General features: G+C 41.1%; 1 protein-coding gene across 1 annotated transcript in view; it reads left to right on the top strand.

The window, feature by feature from the left end:
• The window catches only part of tex264a (testis expressed 264, ER-phagy receptor a), an 89,434-nt gene extending 68,667 nt beyond the window's left edge, over window positions 1-20,767 (top strand). Inside the window, exons 3-4 of the mRNA XM_004068477.4 lie at window positions 13,325-13,496; window positions 19,590-20,767. Of these exons, the coding sequence (XP_004068525.1) occupies window positions 13,325-13,496; window positions 19,590-19,963 (546 nt within the window). The 3' untranslated portion in view covers window positions 19,964-20,767. The remainder of the gene's footprint in view (window positions 1-13,324; window positions 13,497-19,589) is intronic.
• Window positions 20,768-22,926: the final 2,159 nt, after the last annotated feature.

The raw sequence follows: 22,926 nt of genomic DNA, 5'->3' as shown, positions 1-22,926 counted from the left end.
ACTGTTTGTTGTCCACAATTTTGAGTTGCTCTTTTTCAATTTTTCCCAGTTCAAAAGGTCAAATGTGGAGGACCTCAGGAGACCCGTGCAGATGATGACAGAGCGGCTGCAATTGCAGCTCATCACATTTTTGTTCAAATTGAATACATGGGTGCACAGAAAGGTTGCAACAGACCGATTGGCCCGTCTTGTGTTTTTCCCTGTTCTAACTCTTAAAAGCAATGCCATTTTCAGTTCCCAGACCCCTGCTAACTCCCACCAGCCAGTGACAGGCCGCTCCACATGATCATGAAAGTAAGAAGGTGATGGAGGAGGCCTGGGCTTGTTGAGAGAGGTGCTGAAAATAGCATTATTGCAGGCGGACAGAAAATGCTTTGTTCCGTAGAGGTGTGTGACCATGAGGGACAATCTGAATTGGACACCTCTGCTGAGGTGTGAAGTAGAGTTTCTGTCTTTTCCCTCAGAGGAAAGAACAAGGACCTTATGGTGGGTGTGAGGACGGTGGGCTGTGTGGATGTTATTGTGGAGTGGGAGTAAATAGACCAGAGGAAACTCAGGAGACTGTCACCAATTGTCACCATGAGCTGCATTTATACTTTATGTGCTAATTTTTCTCTTTTCCGGGAGAGAAATCCTCCATCTACTGAAGCTGTGTGGCTTTGTGCCAAACTGTGTACTTTTTCTATTTTTCCAAACTTATATATAGTATTCATTTTATATAGATGTCATTTGGATTTACCCCCCATATGCATGAGCCTTACTTTTACTAACATTTTACCCTTCCTGAGATGTTCACATCGAAAACCCCCTTTTTTGCTGAAAGCACGAAGGCATGGTGGTAAAAGGGAATTTTACTAACGGTGAACATGAAAAAGTCAGTAATGAATTAGAGGAAAGAACATTTCTTGATTGACATCAGTTGCCTGAAAATGTCAGCAGAGATCTACATCTAAGTCCTTTAGTGTCATGGTTGCAGTGAACGGGACAATTCTGCAGAAGCGCCTCCAATGCTTCTTTAGAAAAGTGAAAAGAAGCCAATAGATTTAAATGCCTTCAGATTAATGGAGAGGAGTTCATGTCTAAAATAGACCCACCGCCCACAGTTAGGGGTCAGGGTCTTCCTCCATGAATGAAAATTCTGTCTTCCCTTCATTATTTAATACTGCTCCACATCCGTATCTCATGGCTCTCCCCTGGGGGGGAGGTGTGCTCTCACTGATTCTCACTTCTGACAGGACTAGAGCTTTTTCCACCAGAACAGTAGTTTCTTTTAACAACAGCAGGTAGACGACAAATCCACGTTCATCCTGTCGGATTAGGGAATCTGTGTCGCCCCGATGCTTCAAGTGTTGGAATGAACTCAGGTTATAAAATCCTACTTTTCAAGAAAAGTTATTTATTAATTGCATGTGTTACTGTTCTCATGTTATTAGACTGGGGGTGTGTCCGAATTCCCACCCTAACCCCTTTATAGTGCGTTCGCCATTTTCTAGTGCTGTCCGAATCTACAATTCCAAAATCCAGTGCCCTGGATATTTCCCAGAAGTCTCTGCGAAAAACCAGTGAGCATCGATGCTCACTAGATTGGCGAATATAGACCACAATGCATTGCGTTGGAACATTTTTACAAAAAAAAAGTATTTCAATGTATTTTTTCTGATAAAATATCACAGTTTTTATCTTCAGAAGACTCACAAATAATCGTCGCAAAACACTCATTTTTATAAGATTTTAACTTACTGAAATCGATGAATCTGCCTTGAAAAAAAAAACTATTGAGTATCGTGTCCGAATTGCTTTTAAAATTCACGGCACTACGTAGTGCTGCACTATATAGTTTTTTAGTAGTTAGGGGTTAGGGTGGGAGTTCTGACTAGGGATGGGTATCGTTAAGGTTTTAACGGTACTACTATTCTTATTGTTACTGCTTATCGATCCGTTATTTTAACAAACTCTCATCGATACTTTTTGAGGACAAAAAATAAATAAATTACAAATTATAACATAAAGTGTTTTATTTCCTCATTATGCAACATTGTTTTTTAACAAAACATTTTACTTTATACATTTTTCCAACTTGAAAAGTAAAATATATGAAGATAAAAAGTTATTTATTATTGCTTCGCTGAAATTAAGAAAAATATCTTAAGGTTCAGGAGGCCCGATCAGGCTGGCTCCCCGTCCCACAGCTTGCCTCCAGGGAGCCGCCATAGCGATCAGGACCGCTCCAGTTCCATCGGCCCTGTGACAGACTATCCAGAGTGTGGCAAGGCTTGTGCTTCAAAATTGTTTTCATTTTATTTGGTGTGCAAGTAAATTTAACAATTCGTGGATTCAACAATCTGCATAGCATCACATCAGTTCTGAGCCACAGTTCTGCTTCCTGCTGCAATGCAGCCTAAACTATATTTGTCACTCAAAACATGGTTCATGATCTTATAAACGTTCTTTTTGGTGTAATTTTATTAAACAGCAGATCGGGTGCACATTTGTATTGTCGTTCCAAACATTGTTCAAAAACTTTTCACCTTTTCTTTATCACTAAAGGGAATAAAGACTGTCAGTCAGTGATGTTTGTGCCCCCCCCCCCCCCCCTCGTGTCAAGCTCTTCTCTCATGCAAGACACAGATTGCAGAATATAAAGTCAAAAAATAATGATGACCTTTTACAATCACACAATCAACCAATAAATATCTCATTAATACATAAAAAGATTGTGAAATTGTTAAAAACTTGCACATAGATTTTAAATGAGCCATTATTTTATTAAATATATTTCATTTTGCTTTAAAACCTGTTTATTATTTTAAAGCAGCATTTTTATGGTGTTTCATCGCTGCCATAAAGTGAAAGGGCGCAAAGACAACTGAGTGGGCGTATTCAGGAACCGAGTGAGGAACCTTACAATTACAATGCTAACTGAGCCGTGATCCTGCGCGCTCACTTCGCTACTGTGTGCTCCCTGGGTTTGCGCGCAGTGTTAAGGGGGCGATTTTGTCACTTGGGGGGCGGTTTTTAGGGGTGTGTTTGTCACTCGCGGGCGGTAAGCTTTCTGGTTGATCTGATTGGCTGAAATTTGCATGAGCGCCTGGGTAGCCCGGTTGGTAAGGTAATGTTACCACGCAGGAATCCAGGGTTCGATACCCAGAGTGGAATGAACAATGAACTGGGGGCAATTGCCATATCAATGGCGAGCAACTAACATCACCCAGTGAGGGTCCTTGGGCAAGACTCTTAACAGTACTGCCTCCCGGGCGCTTAGACTGCAGCTCACCGCTCCCCCAGGGGATTGGTCAAGTGCGGAGAAGAATTTCCCCATTGTGGGATAAATAAAGTAAAACGTTAAAGAATGCAGTGATTTTCACATGAGAAGAACTAACAGCACAGAAAAACCCGCTGTACTTTCTTACCTTGATCTTGGGTCGTTTTGACACATTGCTGTTATTATGTAAATATAAAACAAATTAAATAAATGTTTGAGTTCATAAGATCATCTCAGAGAAAGTATCTGCTTCAACTCCCGCAGTGAAAGCTGCGTCTAAATCTGCGACCCATGTTTCCATCTGTCTGACAGTTTGAAGCCAAAGCCCCTCCCCCGCCTCTCTACCTGCTTTTCCTCTCTACCTTTTCATATCCTATGGAGCAGCCAGTCGTTTTTTCCCACGCTCCTTCCAGTGTGTTCTACACTGAGGGCGCAAAATACGGTCATCATAGCAGCAGGTTGACATGATAGTCAGGGCGCTCTAGCGCAGATTTAATTAACTTTACGCGTGCGTGCTGCGTGCTGTCTGAACAACAGCACCACCCCCCGTGCACACAAATAGCCAGACTGACCTCTTCCCTTCAGCGAGAATAGCAAAGTTAATATCTTCATCAATTAACGGAAAATTGACTGACTTGTTGAGTTAAATATGGCAGATAATGTTTATATCTTGTTGGACACAAAAAAAAGTGACTTCTCCAGTACAGATGTTGAGGTTGAGGTCAGATCTTAACAATACTGCGGTCTTGAAGAATGAGGCCTCGGGGCTCATTCAATACCGGGGCTCGGTACCCATCCCTACTTCTGACACAACCAGGGACCGAACTTCTCTAGCTTGACTGTAAGCTAGCCTGATGTTGGTCAACCCCTGTCCTTTAAAAAAAACACTTTCTCTGTCTGGATCAATATCCAGTTAGATCTTTTGATATTGTGGGTTATTCTGCATTGTTACTCCTTGTCCCTTTTACCCTGTTGTGTCCTGTTCCCAGAACAGGGGCTGCGCTTGATGATATCCTGTAGATTAGAAACGAGACTTGAAAGGGAAATCCAGCCTAATTATCAGATCTTGGAACAACAGCCTCTTGATGTTTCATCTTTCACAACACATTAGACAGAATTAAAAGTATTTTTGCCGTTGTAACATCCATCAGATTGAAGGGGACTGTAGTGACTAATATATGAAAGGCCTAAATGCTTCCTGTTGCTGTTTTTGGCATTCTTACTTCAGGGATATTTCTAGTGCAGTTTGTTACGTGACAGATCAAATCAAACTCGTTGTTTATGTACAGGGGTTCCCAGCATCCTCCTTGTTGGGGGTGGAGGTGGGGAGTGGCTGTTTTTACACAGTGCTGCTATTAAACAGGTCAAAGACATTACACTATCTCATCTGACTCTGCTTCATATCTGTCTATGTCCTACATTCCAACCTTCACATAGATACAGAGAAACATTGTGTTCAGAAGAGGCTTTGTTTCCATTGACAGTAGTTTCTGTTCATGGAGTTATTTAAATAAGTTTGTATACTGTAGTAACTCCATCAATTTTTTCTGGTCTATATTTGTATTTTTGTATCAGTGGTGGGACCCGGATACAGTTTTGTGTCTGTGGACTCATAGTCAGAGCAAAGTAGTTTGGTCACATGCACTCGTACAGGTGCTGTGGGTTTCTGGGTTGCACGTGCCAGTCTGTGGTCGTAGACAGGAGCGGCCACATCTCAAGCCTTAGTCACGACTGCCCTTACGGGTGGATACAGGCTGTCTGTGAGCAAAAACTGCTCAAACCTGTACAGGGTACGCAGGTGTCCTGCACCAAGCAGCAAGGTCGTAGACCACTTGGTGAGCCCGTAGAGTGAAAATTTTGATGGAAATTTTTCTACAGGCATGCAACAACAGGTCGCAGATAATGACAACACAAGTGTACAACACCCAAGTGTAAGTAAGGGGGAAGTGGATGAGAAACAGGATTGCTTTTTTTCAACCCCTAAATTCTGCCCACTGTGCATGAAAACCTTAAGTGCTGTTTAAGTGATAAGTGTGCGCTCGTTGCGCACAACTTGACTGTTAGAATCCAGGCACTCATGTGGCACCCCATGGGTGTTGCATTTGTTGCAGTCTTTCAAATACTTCACGATAAACTTACCACGCAGACGACAAAGGCTCGTTCCATTTTCATGACTTTCCTTAAGGTGGCCCCATGAGCTTTTAGGGAGCTACATGACACACCTGCTCCTACCTTAGAGATGCGGCTGCCCCTGTTCATAGCCCTCCATGGACCCAGACTGCCTAAACAGCTGCAGCACCCGTAAAGGTCAAGCCCCCAGTACTGATGGATGAGGCTAAGGCTGTAAAGTGAGAACTGGTGTGTCTTGCATTTCCTTTGAGGCTTGTATGGCCACCTTAAGAGACGTCATGAAAATGGAACGTACCATTGTTGTACGTATGGTAAGTGTATTGTGAAGTGTTTGTGAGGCTAATGGAAGTTGTACACTTCTAACGTAAATGGTAAATGTCGTATACTTATATAGCGCTTTTCTTCCTACAAGGACAAAGCGCTTTTACAGTCACGGACCCATTCACCCAGTCACACACACATTCACACACTGGTGGCCGCTCCGCTGCCAAACACAGGCGCCCGCCTACCACCAGAGGCAAGGTGGGGTTCAGTGTCTTGCCCAAGGACACTTTGACTCATGGGCGTGCAAGGCGGGAATCGAACCTGCAATCTTACGATCATGGGTCGACCGCCCGTGGTGCAGGTGATGTACAGGTGAACGTACAGGTGATGCTGTCGCTTAGTGCCCTTGTGCCACACTAGTGGTTATTAAGGTGCGAGTACTGGCTCCTGACTGACCGCACGCACACAAATGTTGTGTGGATAACACCTGGTGGGTAATAACAGTTAGGTAATACCCAGGTACCTGTGGGATGTTCATACTACACTCTGATTCCCCATTTCTAACCGTTAGGCCAGTGTATTTCAATCTTTTTTGAGCCAAGGCACACTTTATCCCTGACAAAAATCAGCATCCAAAAATGAAAAAAAGGAGAAACTCAATAAGCTGTATTGATGTACAGTCCCTCCACAGTCTCACATGCATTTTTGTGATAATTGTGGCAGAAAAAGCTGGAAGTTGCAGCTATTTTTTAAAAACATTTAATAAAAGTTAAGTTAGTTTTCAGTAATAATTTTCAACTAAATTATTTGAAAATTTGCTCAGTGTTTTATCAGAGCCTGTTTGATGAACACAGTGCTGATATCCTGGAGATGGTAAAGTAAATGGGTAATTTCCCACGGCACACTTGACCATTTCCCACGGCACGCACACTGGTTGAAAAACACTGCGTTAGACTACACATCAATTAAGACTTAACTTAAAGTAACCATTTGTGAAGTGAAAAGGTATTTTACCAATTCCATACCATCTTTTTTCAACTTTAACTTTAAAACTCATTAGACAGCATTTTTAGTTTCATGCCTTAAACACAACAAAATGATAAATGGCAAAAAGCAATACAGTCTAAGATTATATCCTTAAAAATGTTTCAGATTAGAGCATTCCTCCTGTTTGAAGTTTAATCCTAGTGATGCTGATGCCAGCTGTTTTTTTCTGTGTTGTTCCTTTGACCAGGATGATCTATAGGTCTTGAGAGAATAGCTGACTGTGAGGTTCATAATCCTTGAGTCTGCTCCGTGGCAGCACGCTGAAGTGACTGACCTGTTTTTAAACTATCCAGTCTCATCTGCCTCTCTGTCCTAACGAAGAACACATTCTCGCAGCCCCAAGACACCCACACACAGGTTTGGTCGATGCTTGTTGACTCCATGATGAGGGAAAAGATGACATGCGTTCACACAGCACGCAGACATTAGCACCAGGAGGGAGATGAGCGTCTTGCTTGTCCAGTAAATAAAACACAGTAGCCAAAAGCAAGTTATTATGATGATGAGACAAATTATTAGATATTTCTTCATTCATTTTCTCAGTGAGAAGAGAAAAGGATCGTTCTGCAGATGGGGCAATTTATTTACTTCATCGATTTTATTGTTAAAAGGAAAACTTTTTCGAGTTTTTATAGTTAAAAATGAGCTGTATTTAATTAGTCTCTTTACTAATGGCCAAATTCAGGAACTAAAGTCTGTCCTTTTGCAAAGTTTTGCTCTTGGGGAATATTACAGTTACAGAAGAGTTTTGCTTTTAATATGAGGAGTATTTTTGTCAGAAAACCTTCTTGACACAATATTTTTCCTCTGCTACTAAACTCTGAACAGACGTGTGTTTTCAGTGCAGTAAACTGACTTTGTACCAAGTTCTCTAACCATTTCTTTGGGAGATGCACAAAGATTTCCGTTAGCAGCCATGGGGCTGAAGAGGAGGCAGTGCTGAAAGACAAATCATCATGAGAGGACAAGCCCCTGTGTTGGATGGACCAAATCTGAAATGGCTGATATCAAGAAGTCCTACCAATGGCTAGAACGGGCTGGCCTACAGGACACAACTGAAGCGCTCATCCTGGCAGCTCAGGAACAAGCCCTGAGCACCAGAGCAATAGAGGCTCAGATCTACCACACCAGACAAGACCCAAGGTGTAGGCTGTGCAAAGAGGCGCCTGAAACAATCCAGCACATAACTGCAGGGTGTAAGATGCTGGCAGGTAAAGCATACATGGAGCGCCACAATTAAGTGGCTGGAATAATATACAGGAACATGTGTGCAGAATATGAACTGGAAACCCCAAGATCAAAATGGGACACACCTCCGAAGGTGGTAGAGAATGAGAGGGCAAAGATCCTGTGGGACTTCCAGATCCAGACTGATAGGATGGTAATGGGGAACCAACCAGACATTGTAGTGGTGGATAAAGAACAGAGGAAAGCTGTTGTGGTGGATGTGGCAGTGCCAAGTGATGGGAACATCAGGAAGAAGGAACATGAGGAACTGGAGAAATACCAGGGACTCAGAGAAGAACTGGAGAAAGCCTGGAAAGTGAAGGTGACAGTGGTGCCAGTGGTAATTGGAGCACTCGGGGCAGTAACCACCAAGCTGGAGGAGTGGCTACAACAGATACCTGGAAAGACCTCAGACCTCTCAGTCCAGAAAAGAACAGTGCTAGGAACAGCTAAGATACTGCGCAGGACCCTCAAGCTCCCAGGACACTGGTTGAGACGCTGGTGAGAAACCACGGAGGGCGATATTGGAATTTTTAAAATTTGTCTTCATAGGGAGTTTCTCACAGTGTGTAGCTTACAGCCATAAAATTATTCCAAAGCAGGTTTTTACATTTTTTAAGCAGTTTTTAGATCACAGTTGGTAGGATTCTAGACCCCCAGTAGTGTCTGCAATATTATAGATTGTGATTACAGTCCGTCTTGTTCTGCAATGGTGTAAAGCGTGCACTCTGGAAAGCACCAATCTTACACTGAGGTGGTTGTGTGAAGTGACATCAGGAGAACAGACGCAGAACAAAGGCAGATCTTGGTTCTAACTTTATTACACAACAGCTGTTTTAAAGGAGCTCATGTTTTCATGTCTAAATGAAAGAAATTCTTGACTCAAGATTGGTGGATGAGTGATTCATGCAACCATTGAAAGAGGTATAGTTTTTGGTCAGTGTGGACCATTTTTGTTTAAACAAAGAAACAAATGAAGATTTTTTTCAAATTACATTATGGATCTGATTGTTCAGTATTAGCTGAATGATCTTCGGTCTCTTCCAGCAGCACTGACAAATAATGTGTCATTCTTTTAGGCTGTGATTTAGTGAAATCTTGTGGGCCTTCAGTTATGATCCGTGTGTTTGTCACAGCTTTTCAACCCGGAGGAAGTCTGGAATTTTACCAAAGCCCTAAACCACCTTGATTCATTTCCTTTTCATTCACTTTAAAGCAGATTTGCTGCAGCGCTTGAGCACTGCTCCTCTGTTTCATGAACCTGTTTTAGTCGAGCTTTAGGTGTCAGACAGATGGCTTCACAACTGTGAAAAGTAGAGATAAAACGGGGAGCATGGTTGACTGCGAGGCGCCTAATGGCTGCAAAGCAGGCCCAACTCATCACCTCTCAAGCACTGCGTTTGACAGTTTGTTTGAGGGGTTAGTGATGAAACTCTGCACTTGATTTTCACCAAATGTGGTGCTTTGAATTATAATTGGGGATCTTCACTTCCATCTTGCCTGTCCTTAAGAGATCCTTGAAGATAATTGCTTTTGCCATGTTCTTTTTACAACTGAGTGAACGAACCTGAATGTTTCACAGCAGAAAACTGCTAAAACATCAGCATTTATTGCGGCGCTGCTAATTCCTGCTGAAGGGTGTTGGAATCTTTCCCCAAGTGTCGACATTTTGCTGTTTTTATATTTTTTGTATCTATTTTTTCTTTTGGTTTGTTTTTAAGGACCTTGTCAGCATCAAGTGACAGTTTATAATATCCTGTAAAACCTAACACTTATTTAGGGGTAGGGGTTGTTGTCTTTCGTGCATATTTGTGCGCGTTTATTGAATATTCAGTTGCATGACGTTTTTTGTCAAATCAAAGACAATGCATTTAATAAATGCATTTTTAATTCCGCCTCCACCACAAAATTTTTGATCCAAAAATATAATCATGAGCTGAAAAAGAGTGACTCCAAATATATTAAATGATATTTATACAGACACATTGCAAACATAACTTTCTAAGTAGGAAATGAAAATATGAAAATTTTCCTTTTCTTGCTTCCGAAACCTTTTTCCTTTTTTTTTTTGCTTTCTAAAATTTTTTTTTGCGTTAAATAAATGTTGAAATATGAAGAGAAAATAGCATTTTTTCATGAGTTTTTTTTTTTTTTTACTTTGGACAAAAGCACACGAGTTCTTAAAACTAAGACATCCTTTGAAAATTAACATAAAAGTGGAAAATGCTTCTGCAAAATACATTAAGTGTACTTTGGTGAGCCGTCATTCTTTTGCTTTTTATTGCTGTTGATCTATTCCAAAACACTGTTGTGCAGCATGAAATAATAATGTGTGCTTTAAATCTTTTTTCTTTACAAACAGATCTTAAAGAAAACAAGACTTTCCTTTACAGTTTACAGTTTATTTTACAGTTTCAGGAGATCTTAAGCCATTAATTCACACATCTGAAAAATTAAAAATTAATCAATGCTAAAAGAAAGTAAGAAAGTATGAAATATTTGTAAAATGAATAAAATTCAACTCCGCTCCATGCATCAGAATGGAGCGGAGCAGGAAGCTTCTGCCCTTCCCAGTGTATTTTCTGCATTACAAGTTAAGCTCTTTTTCCAACTGCATTTTCTTTTAATCTGCTCCTGATCCACAATGATTTGCATTAAAGAAAACACTCAGAAATTCACTTTTGAGCTTAATTTTTGTTATATATGCCCTCCATCATGAGGAAAAATGCCACAAGAACATGCTAAAAACACCAAAAGCATCAGAGTGGGTCTTTAAATGTACTTCTTGAGACATTAAGACTTACCAGAACAGTCTGAATACCAGCCTTTCCTGATTCTCTCCTGTTTTGACTGATAAATCACCATACATTAGCCCTCAGGCTCACCTGCGGCTTGTATGGCAATGAGGGACTGTTAGTACTTTCTTTTGCAGCTGTCCTTTTGTTATCCTCACTTGGGAGCATTTCTCCTTTGGCGATTTCCTGCCACACCAGCCAGACTCCTGCAGTCTAGAATTTCCATAAATGCTCTCAGAAAAACAGTGGTATACTAACCTGATGGGGTGCTGTGGATTACAGAGTCTATAGTGTTGGATCAGAGGCTGTTGTTAAACTCAGCTGCTTAGATGGACTGAAGTACCAGTAAAACTGAGGAGAAAATGTTTATTTGTCCCAGCCAAAATTTCAGCATTTATCTGACACAACAGCTCTTGTTGTGTGGCATTTGGAATAGATATTAAGACAGAAAAGTGGTTTTAATTGCATCAGGAAACACATTACATCACCCCTTCCTTACATGTTCCCCTTAGATGAGTTTGAGTCAGAACTTTCTGCTTTTGACAAGGAAGGAAAATAATTTAATTTATAAGTCTGTATGAGTTGTAAACATTGTGTTTTACTGTTAGATATTAGGTAAAGTTGACACTTGTGGTTACTCATCTGTTTGTTTTAAATGTTAGAAAATAAATAATTGTATTCTATGTTGGGGAAAATTTCAATCAAAGAAACAATTTCCATGTAAAATTTTACCTTTTTCAAACTGTAAAGATCAGAAAAATGGAAATCAGTTTCCAGTTTTTCACAATGTTTCAGATAATTCAGTTTTTGTCTAGACATTAAACAAAGTTTTGTAACTTAGCCAGACGTCTTGCAGCCGTCCTATGATCACTCATTAGGCAGCTCACTTCTCTGCAAATGTTTTTGATCTATATGAAACTATAAAGCAGAAAATCTCAGGGCTTAGGTTTTCCTCTGCAAAAATATAGTGTAATATTTATAACTCTTCACTTTCCCCTCACACTACAGGAGATTGCAAATGTAGACACTTTAATGCAGAGGGTAATGCATCTTTAATTAACTCACACAGGAGGGAATATCTTCATTCTAATGTCTGAAAAACTTAATTTAGAGTAACGCACAGAGGATTTCCATGCCCCCCCATCTCACTCCAAAACCTATATTTAATCTTAGTGATGTCCTTTGTGCACTGTTTGTAATAATTAATATCAATGTGAGAAGTATCACAAGAAGGTTTTGTGGTGTAAAAAATGTTTTATGTTGCTGAGTTTGTTTACTGTTAAACCACCAAATGATCACACTGGATATCCTGTTGGCTTTTATGTTACATACATACAGTACATGCAATATAACTTTATTAGGTACACCATACTAGTATCGGGTATCCCCCCTTTGGCCTTCAGAACCGCCTTAATACTTTGTAGAGTAGATTCAACAAGGTTCTAGAAACATTCCTCAGAGAGTTTGGTCCGTAATGTCATGACAGCATCACACAGTTGCTGCAGATTTGTCAGCTACACATCCATGATGCCGTTGCACCACATCTCAAAGGTTCTCTAATGGGTTGAGATCTGGTGACTGTGGAGGCCATTTGAGTCCAGAGAACTCATAGTCATGTTCTAGAAACCAGTCTGAGATGATTCCAGCTTTATGACATGGTTCCTTAATCCTAATGGAAGTAGCATCAGAAGATGGAACACTGTGGTCAGAAAGGGATGGACATGGTCAGCAACAATAGTCAGGTAGGCTGTGGCGTTGGAACCATGCTCAACTGGAACAAAGGGGCCCAAAGTGTGCCAAGAAAATATCCCCACACCATGACACCACCACCACCAGCCTGAACCTTTGACACAAGGCAGGATGGATCTTTACTTTCATGTTGTTGACGCCAAATTCTGACCCTACCATAAGAATGTGGCAGCAGAAATGGAGACTCATCAGACCAGACAATGTTTTTCCAATCTTCTATTGTCCAGTTTTGGTGAGTCTGTGTGAATTGTAGCCTCAGTTTCCTGTTCTTAGCTGACAGCAGTGGTACCTGGTGTGGTCTTCTGCTGCTGTCGCTCATTCACTTAAAGGTTGGACGAGTTGTGTGTTCTGCAGACCTCAATTGGAACCAGTGGTTCTTTGAGTTCCTGTTGTCTTTCTATCAGCTGGAACCAGTCTGGCCATTCTTCTCTGACCTCTGGCATCAACAAGGCAATTCCGCCCACAGAACTGCAGCTCACTGAATATTTTCCCTTTTTCTGACCATTCTCTGTAAACCCTAGAGAAGGTTGTGGGGGAAAATCCCAGTAGATCAGTAGTTTCTGAAATACTCAGACCAGCTCGTCTGGCACCAACAACTATGTCACTTTCAAAGTCACTTCAATCACCTTTCTTCCCCGTTCTGATGATCAGTTTGAACTGCAGCAGGTCAAATGGACCATGTCTACATGACTAAATGCATTGAGTTGCTGCTTTGAGTTTGGCTTATTAGAAATGTGCAATAATGGGCAGTTGGATAAGTGCCTATAAAAGTGGCCAGTGGGTTTATGTTTTTAAGTTTTGTAGATTTCATGCATCTTACTTCCTGTTTCTTCTTCTTTCGTTTGAACAGGAGAGAAAACTTTGTGCCTTCCCAACCGTTGAAATCTACACCTCGGATGCCATCCATTATATGGTCCCGCTGTCCCGCCAGACGCACTTCTATGTGCCAGAAATCAAAGAGGAGTTTAAAACAGATGTGAAAGAAGAGGACTCGGATGAGGATAGAGGAACCGATATAACAGGTAACAAAAAATGAAAACCTCCAGCAAAAACCTTCCCAAAGAGAGTAAAAACTGATTAAACCACCGTCTCATAATTCTGTTTATAATGACCCCCAGCTGCTTAATTTATTAAGTGATGTGAGGGTCTACAAGGGGGATTTAATCTTTTAAAATAGCTGCCACAAATCCTCTCCTTTATGTCTATAAGATATAGTGTTGTGAAGCATATTGATAAAAATGTAGGATTTTATTCCCCCGTTCAGTGTCAACTAGGAGCAAAACAAAGAGGAAATGTGTGACAACTTTTATGTGTTTTCACATCGACTCCTCATCTGCACCTGACTGATGAGGATATGGGGGGTATAAGTCTCTGTAATTGTTCTGTCATTATACGCATGGTCTTCTCGGCTGCCATCACTCTTGGAGGTTTGCTGGAGTTGCAGGCCGGAGTCGGGCCAATATTGACTCCATCAGTTCACAAATCACAGAGCAAAAAGACGTTGGGCTGCAAGGACAGAGTGGTGGCCAGCATCTGCCTGCTCAGTCCTAAATCAAGTGTCATCGCATGCTCACTCGCTTTAAAGAAGCTTTATAGTCATTTGTTTACTTTTGAAGCATGCTTGTAGGGGATTTACTTTCAAAAGAAAAACTTCAGGATTAACATAGAAAGAAATCTTTTTGCAACGTTCAATGACTTCTCAGCAACACTGGGTTCCCTGCTCACCTTTCTCACAAATTAGGATAAAATTAGGAATATTTGTAAAAGTAGGCTACCTTTCAGAGGCTCCTATTTCCTAAGTGAAGATTTTAGATGGCGTAAATTGTGAATTATTTTTTAAAATAAAGAGGTTTTACAGATTTTTGGGGGGCAAATAGAGGAAACGGGACTTTATTTCTTGACTAAAAATTCTCCAATGCAGTTTTCTGAGAGCGTTGATGGAAAAATACAAGACACTTGAAGTTGCTAAACTAATCTGGAGCAAACTATGGGTAGAAAGGGCTTCAGGCCTAAGAAAGAATGAATTTGATCTGCTTGTTGATGGTCAGTATTTAAGATGTGTGCTGTGCTTTTTTCTTCCAAACATAGATACAAATCTGTAAACAGCCTCCTGCCACGTCAGTGTGAAAATACGATTAGATGTGAATCTACTCTGGGCTGTGTGAGCTGACGTAAAAATGCATTCATGCGAGTTAAAAACGTCTCTGTTTGAGCTTAAAAAACCTTTGAATCCAGAGGCTTTGTGAAGTTTCTACATCAAAATTCAAGACCGTTGAAAGAGCAAACTTTGGATTCTCTGATGAGCTCCCAGCTCATTGTTTGTGTTTTTTAAGCAGTTCCATGCAAAGTTTGTCATTTAAAAGACATTAGATGTGAAGCTGCATTAATGTCTTGCTCTTTTGTTAAGCATTCTGGTATCATGGCTGGGATTTGTTTGGGAATAACTGTTCATCTCTAATGAGTTCACTTTGAGCATGTTAGTGTGTGTTTGTGTGTATTAAGGAAGCTCAGACACAGCTGAGCTTATGAAGAGACCAATCAATCAGCATGGTTAAGCCCTGTCTGACAAGCCAGCTGTGGAGAATCTGCCTGCCCACCTGGGAACCTCCTTCCCTTCGTCCCACATCGGCGTTAAAAATCATTCCTCCCTTAAACTCTGTCTCTGCCCTATTAGTGCAAGAGAGAAAGAAAAAACAAAACCATGTCATTTTTTTTTTTTTTACAAAAGACTTAAACTGTTTTTACTAAACAGTGTTTTAAAAATCCATGTTTATTCATTGTCAGCAAAATACTTTTATGGTACTTAATGGTTTTAATCTATAGTTAAAAATAATAGATTCTAAATTTACAGTGTTTTGCCAGATTGAGGCATAAAAAAGCCTCACAAAGTTTGATGAGATGATTATAAATATGCTGTAATTGGATACTTTCACTCAATGTCTGTTTGTAAATTATAATAATTGTATAAATATAACTGCGAGCAGTTAAGCGCTGCACTGTAGCTATGGCAACATGATCTGATCATGTAAAAAGCATGGCTGCAAGCACTAATGGGAAAAATCCGTTAGTGTTTTTTGCAGCAATGTTTGTCTGAGCAGCTGCAACAGTGTTGTAAAAACCCATCCTGGTGTTTTTCAAAGCCTTTGGATTGAGGCTGGACATTCAGAAATAGGTAGAAACATTTCATGCTGTTGCTTCTCCGCTAAATCTCCAACAATGACTTATTGTTAGAAAATACTAAAGACTGAAAAAGACATAAACGTAGCACAACAACATGTAAATAATGGGGCTGGGTATCACCAAGAATTTCCAGAATTGGTTCGATTCGACTCAAGTTGTTTTTTATTTGTTTGATCCTCTCGGTTCATTTCGATTCGATTCAATTTTGGATTTACACGGTTTACACATTTAGACATATTTGAAGAGAAATACAATAATAATCACTATATGCTTTGAAGATATTAATATTAATCTGATACAGTTCACATACTGTAAATATTATTAGTGAAATAATAAACCATTTAGATTGTTAACACCAAAACCGGTTACATGATTTCTCAAAAGGAGAAGCTACAATAATGGATCAATCGATTTTATCAACCCAGCCCTAGCAGATAATCCAACAGATATGGGTCTAATGAATAAAAATTATTCATAAAGAGTTGCACTAATAAAAGTAAGTTGTATGCATTAGGCAAATCACAATGTTGATTTTTAAAAATGTACATTTTTTCTGTGCGGTGCATTTTGCAATCCCCAAAGTGAAGCGTCATTTCAGAATCAACCTGGCTTTAAGTCCCACTCAATCTTCTTTGTCCTATATTCAAAGTGTTCCCAAAGGTCCTTTTGATTTAGTAAAACCTGTGTCGTTTATAGTTTCTGCAGAGCTGCAGGAGTTCATCAGACGTGGTTGGTGACTCGAATCGATATTGGATGTTGTCTCTCGATCAGTGACGGTCTTTTAAATTTATTATTATTATTATAATCAGCGCTTTATATCTCAAGCTTATTATTGCGGATAAATACTCCACTAGAAGTTTGCATGTCATGAATGGATCACGACATTTTTTTGCTATAAATTGCAGTAGAATACGGCAGCAGTTCAATCAGGAGGCTAACAAAAACAGTTCAATCAAGCCGACGAGATTCCAGCTTGATGACATGGAGCCTTATTCTGCTGGAAGGAGCCATCAGAAGATGGTACACTGTTAGTCCTCATCTTCACTTCATTTTCACCTTTTTATCTTTGAAATTTAAAAGATGAAGGTGAATAATTTATTATTTTGAATGTTTCTTTATTTGCTGTGTTTGTTACCTTGAGAATGGTTTCATCTTTTCTTTTGGATGTCTCAGTCCACTCGCTCTCTGTGTTTTGCTGATATGCTGAGTGGTTTTTACGTTTTATTCCTTTGCTGACTGTACCTCACACTGCCATGTCATTTCCGTTGACCTTGCTGCAGCTGGCTCGCCTCCGATGTTGCTGATTGATAAACCATATCAGTACCTGCTTGTCCTTCCGTTTTCACCAAATGTGTCCCTTTTTTCAATTATAGAAAGGTTGCAGGCCTTATAAAAGAAGACATGGATTTTCACACACTAAGATGTTATGATATTGGATGTTTGAAATTAGTTATCACTTGACGATGTGATGGAAAAGTATGAACAATAAGAAGTTACTATGCAATCAGCAGTTATATCCTGTTTTTGACGATGCTGATGTTACTTTAGACTTAAAGTTTCAGAGATTTTGTTTTCATTTTCAATAGTTTTAATTTAAAAAAATATACACAAAGTGCAGAATAAAAGCCATCTTATTGTAGGGCACATATTCTTATAGTTAAAGTAGTTGTGGTGATGTGACTTGTGGTATTTGAAAACAGCAAATACAAGTTTTTTTGAGGGTTTCCTGCAAAGATAGCAAAAACACTCAAAAACTCAAAAATCTGCAGATCTGACCTTTTGTGGAGATACAATCAACAGTAAACTAGAAAAATATGACCTTATACTTGCCTCAAAAGTACTTTACCCAGTCTCTAATTTGTAAACAATAGGATCCATCTATTTAGTGATTAAGCTTCTGTTTTGGTCATTTATCTCCGGCCTTCCATGTCTTTGGTTCTCCTTCTCTCAGCAGGTGTCAGACCCGTATGATCTAATAACCTCCTCAAAACTCCTCTCCTGTTTTTCAAACAGTTTAAAGAACAAGACCTTGATCCTCTGCTAATAATCCCTCTGTGCACAATTATCAGCCAATTTGTGATCCAAAAGATTGACAGTTTTCAGCCGCAGAACCAGTCGAACTTGTCTGCACTTCCAGGTGGGTAAGAGCTGTTTAGGGCTGCAAACTGCTGAGTCAGCAGGTACAACCAAACTGTGGACAGCGTCAGACAGACACCAACAAGCATGAACATTTCACCACTACAGTGTTCACTTGGAGCTTTTCCCTTTTGAACTGGAAGGGAGGAGGAGGAAAGCTCAAAGGAATGACAAAAGCCCTGCTAAAACTCAAACTGAAAGCAAAGTTTTAATCTTCACACCAACACTCTGCCTTCTTTTGTTCAATTCATTTTCTTATACATTTCATAAGAAGACACCAATTCTTAAACCAACTTCTCCAAGTCGGAACATCCTCACCAGATGTGTTCCTCTGTGGAAATCTGCCCCTGGTGTTGTCTGGACTTGCATCACTTCTATCGTAATGCCTTATTTGGTTTGTTCATACATCAACTCTGCTCTGCAAACAGGATCAGATCCACTGGATGTGATAATTAGATTGGTTTGATTAGAATGAGTCGGAGGGAGCAGCTGACCTTAGGGGCCACCCTGAAGAGTCTCTGTTTATTGTGTTTGAGTCCCCGATGACAGTTTTAGCACAGATCCTCCAAGATGTGTGTGCGTGTTGCTCATTAAAAGCATGAAGATCGTGATGGGCGGGGTGGTGTCGGTTAAGCAAAGTTCTACTTTTGCAAGTCCAGCATATTATATTTATAGAAAATCCTTTGACTTTTTTTCTGTGGAAGTTTAACTTACAATCCAATAAAGCATAAAAATATTGTTCAAGAACAGGAATGATGGAGAGCTTTACCTCCTCCTAAAGGCTGAGATCCGTAGGGCAAAACCTCCTGATGATCCCTGCTTTGAGCGCGTTCCTGTGGAACAAACTCCCACCTTTCCTACGCTCACTCAACTCTGTCCATGCCTTCAAAACACAACTTAAAGCCTTTTTTTTTTTTTTTTGCAAACAACGTCAGAAAATAGGCCATTGGCTTTTTTGTGTCCTTTTAAAACTGTTGTTGTATTTATGCTCTTTTCTTTTTGTGAAGCATTTTGTGACTGTGGTCTGGGGAAGGTTATAGATGAATAAACTTCACTTACTTACCAGATCCTTTAATGCATTATAACAATCATCTTGGCATTTCAACCCATTTCAGGACTGCTTACGCGGTAGTGGATGATAATAACCACTGGGACACAGTGAGCTCCAAAGCCAGTTAAATTCAAGTTTACACAGAACTCATGAGTAATCTAATGATATATATGAAGATTCTTTGTATTTTTCGACAAATAAATTCCCCCCCCACATTTTTTGATCACAGCGTTTGACTGCTGTAAATCTGTTTAACTGTTACAATAAATACCAAACGGGTGGATTTATCAAATCCAACATCTAAATGAGTCATCAGCTCCTTTCCCTGAAAGACTTTCTCTTTCTAACGTTATTTTGCTTCCTTTTCCTCCAACTTTTGCTCCAAGCTCTGCGCTGAATGTTAAGCGGCTAAGAAGTTTCATAACGCTAAGATTAGGTCTTCTCATCTCTGATCGGATGATAAAGCATTCTAATATATGAAGCAATTTATAATAGATGAAGCTCTCTTGACATCCAGTCGTGTTCGCGGCATGGAAAGGTAAGATCTGGCCTCTTGTAGAGTTTTGGTAAAGAGGTTTTAAAAAAAATCGGACAGTCTCAGACTGCAGGGAGATCTTTCTGATCAAATCAAAGATTGATCTATCACTGCATCTTCTTGGAAAAAAGAATTCAATATTTCTGGTTTGTTCAATGTTGTTATGCAGCCCACACAGCCTATTTATCTGTCTGGCTTTTTGCTTTGCTGCAGGTGCAGATTCCCACAGTGATGTGAGCTCGGTGAGTGGCGGCGTGCCATGGGACAGCAGAGAGACGTCCCTGGCAGCGTCCACGGCTGCCTCGCTGGCCTCCTCTCTGCCCCTGAGGGATGTAATGGATGCAAACGAAGACACTAAAAACAGAGACCTCAGCAACAGAGACTCAGACGAGTCTATGGGCAGCGGCTCATCCTTTGAAGAGCTTGACATGGAACAGGACGGGGGGGTAGAGAAGGAAAGCAGGCAGGAGGAGGAGGAGGAGGAGGAGGGGATCCCTGAGGGTGAAGGTGGAAATAAAGAAGAAGAAGAAGAGGAAGAGGAAATGGTGGCCAACAAAGAGGAACCCTTGGGACAGGGTGAGGAGTAGGACAGATGCTGAAGAGATGGGGGATGCAAGTGTGCAACAATGGCGTTCCAGAGAGTTTTTCCACTGTGCTGTGGTTGGTTATCAGTCCGTCAGTCATACAAACCATTCATGCCATGACATCCGAGTCATATTTCCACACCTTCTTAATTGTAGTTTTAAGCCTTCACGTTTTCTTTAATCACAATCTCTGCTTTTAGAAATAATCCACAGGTAAACCTTTCAGGGTAAAGCAGCAATAGGTTAATTAGAGCACAATTTGCCTTTAATTGGAGGAAAGATGCATCTAACTGACAGGGACACCTTGTTCCCTGAAACCAACCAGCAATATTTGTTTATTTTGACAATTTGGAATTTTTCTCCAGGGTCTTGCTCTGAAAAAAAATCCGCCTGTGTGTGTGAGCTCTGCCCGAAATAAGTGTATTGATCTGTTGTAGAAAAAAAAAAAAGAAAAATGTGCAGGAGCTGCCGCTGTTGTAAAGATTGGATGGACCTGCATCTTTGAGTTTTTGAAATGTGAAACAGCTCAACATCACCTCCACCTGAACTATGGCTTTTTATGAAACACAAACATTTTCCTATGAAGACTGCACTCTGTGCTCAGATGATTGCTTTTTCATGTCATATTTTCTTTCCTTTAGTTTGTTACTCTTTACTTATTTCTCCTGTTAAGACCAATATTCACTTGATGGACTTCTGTGGACAATTTGTGACCTATTTGTGGGCTGACATGATTGATATTGGACATGTAGAAACATATAGTACATTGTTTGTGTCTCTGTGTGGAATAAAATTTGCAAATGGGAAGTGTTTATTTCTGGTAGGATCCAGGAGTGCATGCATTTGTTTCAAACACACAAATAGGATAACTCTTGTCCAAAAATTCCCTGTAAAAGCACCTCATTTTTAGGTTTCCTAACATTCAGCTGCACAACTTCTCTTCCCGCTGATGACAGTCTTCAATTTTTATGTGTCTGCTTTGCAGCAGAGATGGGGGGGTGTAACAGAGCGTGGGTGGCAGTGCGACACATTGTTGTTCAGAAGCCATCGATGAGGCAGTAAGCGCCTCATAAGTTATTAAGCTTGCTCTAAGAGGCGGATTGCTTTCAAGGTTTCACAGTGTGATGATTGCCAGTGTCACCACTTTGTTTGGGCACTGACAAGAAAACAGAGGATGAATAAAAGAGAGGTGCTGCTAAAGAAGACTGGCAGTTTCTTCAGTGCAAGCTGAGCCAATTAAGCACCGCTGTGGTGAGATTTTCTTTGGGAAGCCAATTCCCTGGGCACACTCAAAGTGTTTAATCAAAATGCACATTGTAGGTATGTTGGAAGAGTAAAAGCCTGTGAAAGAATCGCTTTACAAATGCTGCTGTACCCAAAGGATTCTATGGAGGGTTGCATCAGTCGACTTCCCACCTGATTATGAGCCTTGGTATTTTAACATCTATGTTTAACACTCAGGGGAGGGTGGGAGTTGGCTTCATGCAGGTTTGACAGACGTGTGTGTTCTTTAGCACAATGTCCTTCCAGCCAGTGTTCCTTTGTTCAATTAAAAATCACAGAAAGTATAGTTTGTGCACCTATGTCTACAGAAAGATAATGCAAAGCAATCACTACTTGTTTAGGAAATACAGAATAATAGAATCATCCCAAAAAGTAATAAACTGCCACCTCCCCAAAAAAGCATTAATAGAACTTGCTAAAGTTTTCATTCTTAATTGGCACTGAAGGACGTTTATAGGTAATTTTAACCTTTCATATGTTACAATAACATAAATAAAGACACTGCAAAGAAAATAAGATCTGGCTTAGTTTTTACAGATGGACGGATAAATAAGCAAAATCGTAGTTTTAACATCAATGCCAAATCCGAATTCTTCTCCTACTCCTACAGCTTTACGGCTTTTCCTACATTTAGCCCTCCGAACGGAGAATTATAGAAAAACAGTGCGGTGGTCTGGTCTGGGTCCAGCTTCCGGGGTTTTTTCCGCAGCATGGGGTCTGGTAGCTTCGCCATCCTGGTTGGGATCACTACCTGGGAGGGGGTGGGGGGTTTTGCCCCTGGGGTCTCTGGGTAGGGGTTGGGGGGTTCGGTGCGCGCAGGGCGGAAAACCATGCCCGGTGGGGGGGCGGCTGCTGTCTCATCCCCCGAATGTAGCTGGGGTTGGCCTGTGCCCAGGCTGCTCGGGACTGCGCCTGGTCTGGGCGGGGGGCTCGCCTGCGTCCGGGGCTGGGCCCCCGTCGTCTCTGGTCCCGGGGATGTGTTGGTGCCGTCCTGGTTGGCCTACCCGTGCCCCGGGGCGCCTCCTGTTGGTTTGGTGGGGGTGAAACACTCGGCTGCCTGGGGGGGATGGGGGTGCTTGTGGTCGGCGGGGGACATCTGATGGCGCCTGGGAACCAGAGCTCCCATTGGGGACCCGGTTGCCTGGGGCTGGGGCTCTGTTCTACGGCCCTGGGGGTGGTGTCTAGACCTGCTCCTCCCTGGCTGTGTGGTCTCGGGGGGTGGTGATGGGGGGCCGGTGTACTCTGCGGTGCCTCTGCCGTACTGCGCGGCGGGCCTGGTGCCTCGTGCTCGGGGGTGGGGTTTTTGGGACAGGGATACAGCAATACCATGCATGGTAGAGCATGACAAGTCTCCCTCTTTACACATAACACCTCACCAAGAAGCCTGGGAGTTGATAGTGGGGGGGCTAAACTAAATACATAAATGGATAAATAAAAAAGAAAATAAATAAATATATAAAGACAAATATGAATCAGTAAAAGGGAAAAAAAACAAACAAGCAATTGAAGAAATAAATAAATAAGGTTAAATAGACCCCCCCTCCCAATCAAGCTTTGTTTGCTTTAGACACGTAGGGACCATTGGTGGAAGCATCCACCAATTTTAATTGCACTCCCCCTAGAACATACACCACACACTAAGCACCAACATACACAAACACTCTCACGTAGGGGCCCTGTGG

This window comes from Oryzias latipes, chromosome 5 (assembly GCF_053564925.1).
Source record: "Oryzias latipes strain Hd-rR chromosome 5, Olatipes_Hd-rR_3.1".
Classification (NCBI taxonomy): domain Eukaryota; kingdom Metazoa; phylum Chordata; class Actinopteri; order Beloniformes; family Adrianichthyidae; genus Oryzias; species Oryzias latipes.
This window is presented reverse-complemented; position numbering and strand designations above follow the sequence as displayed.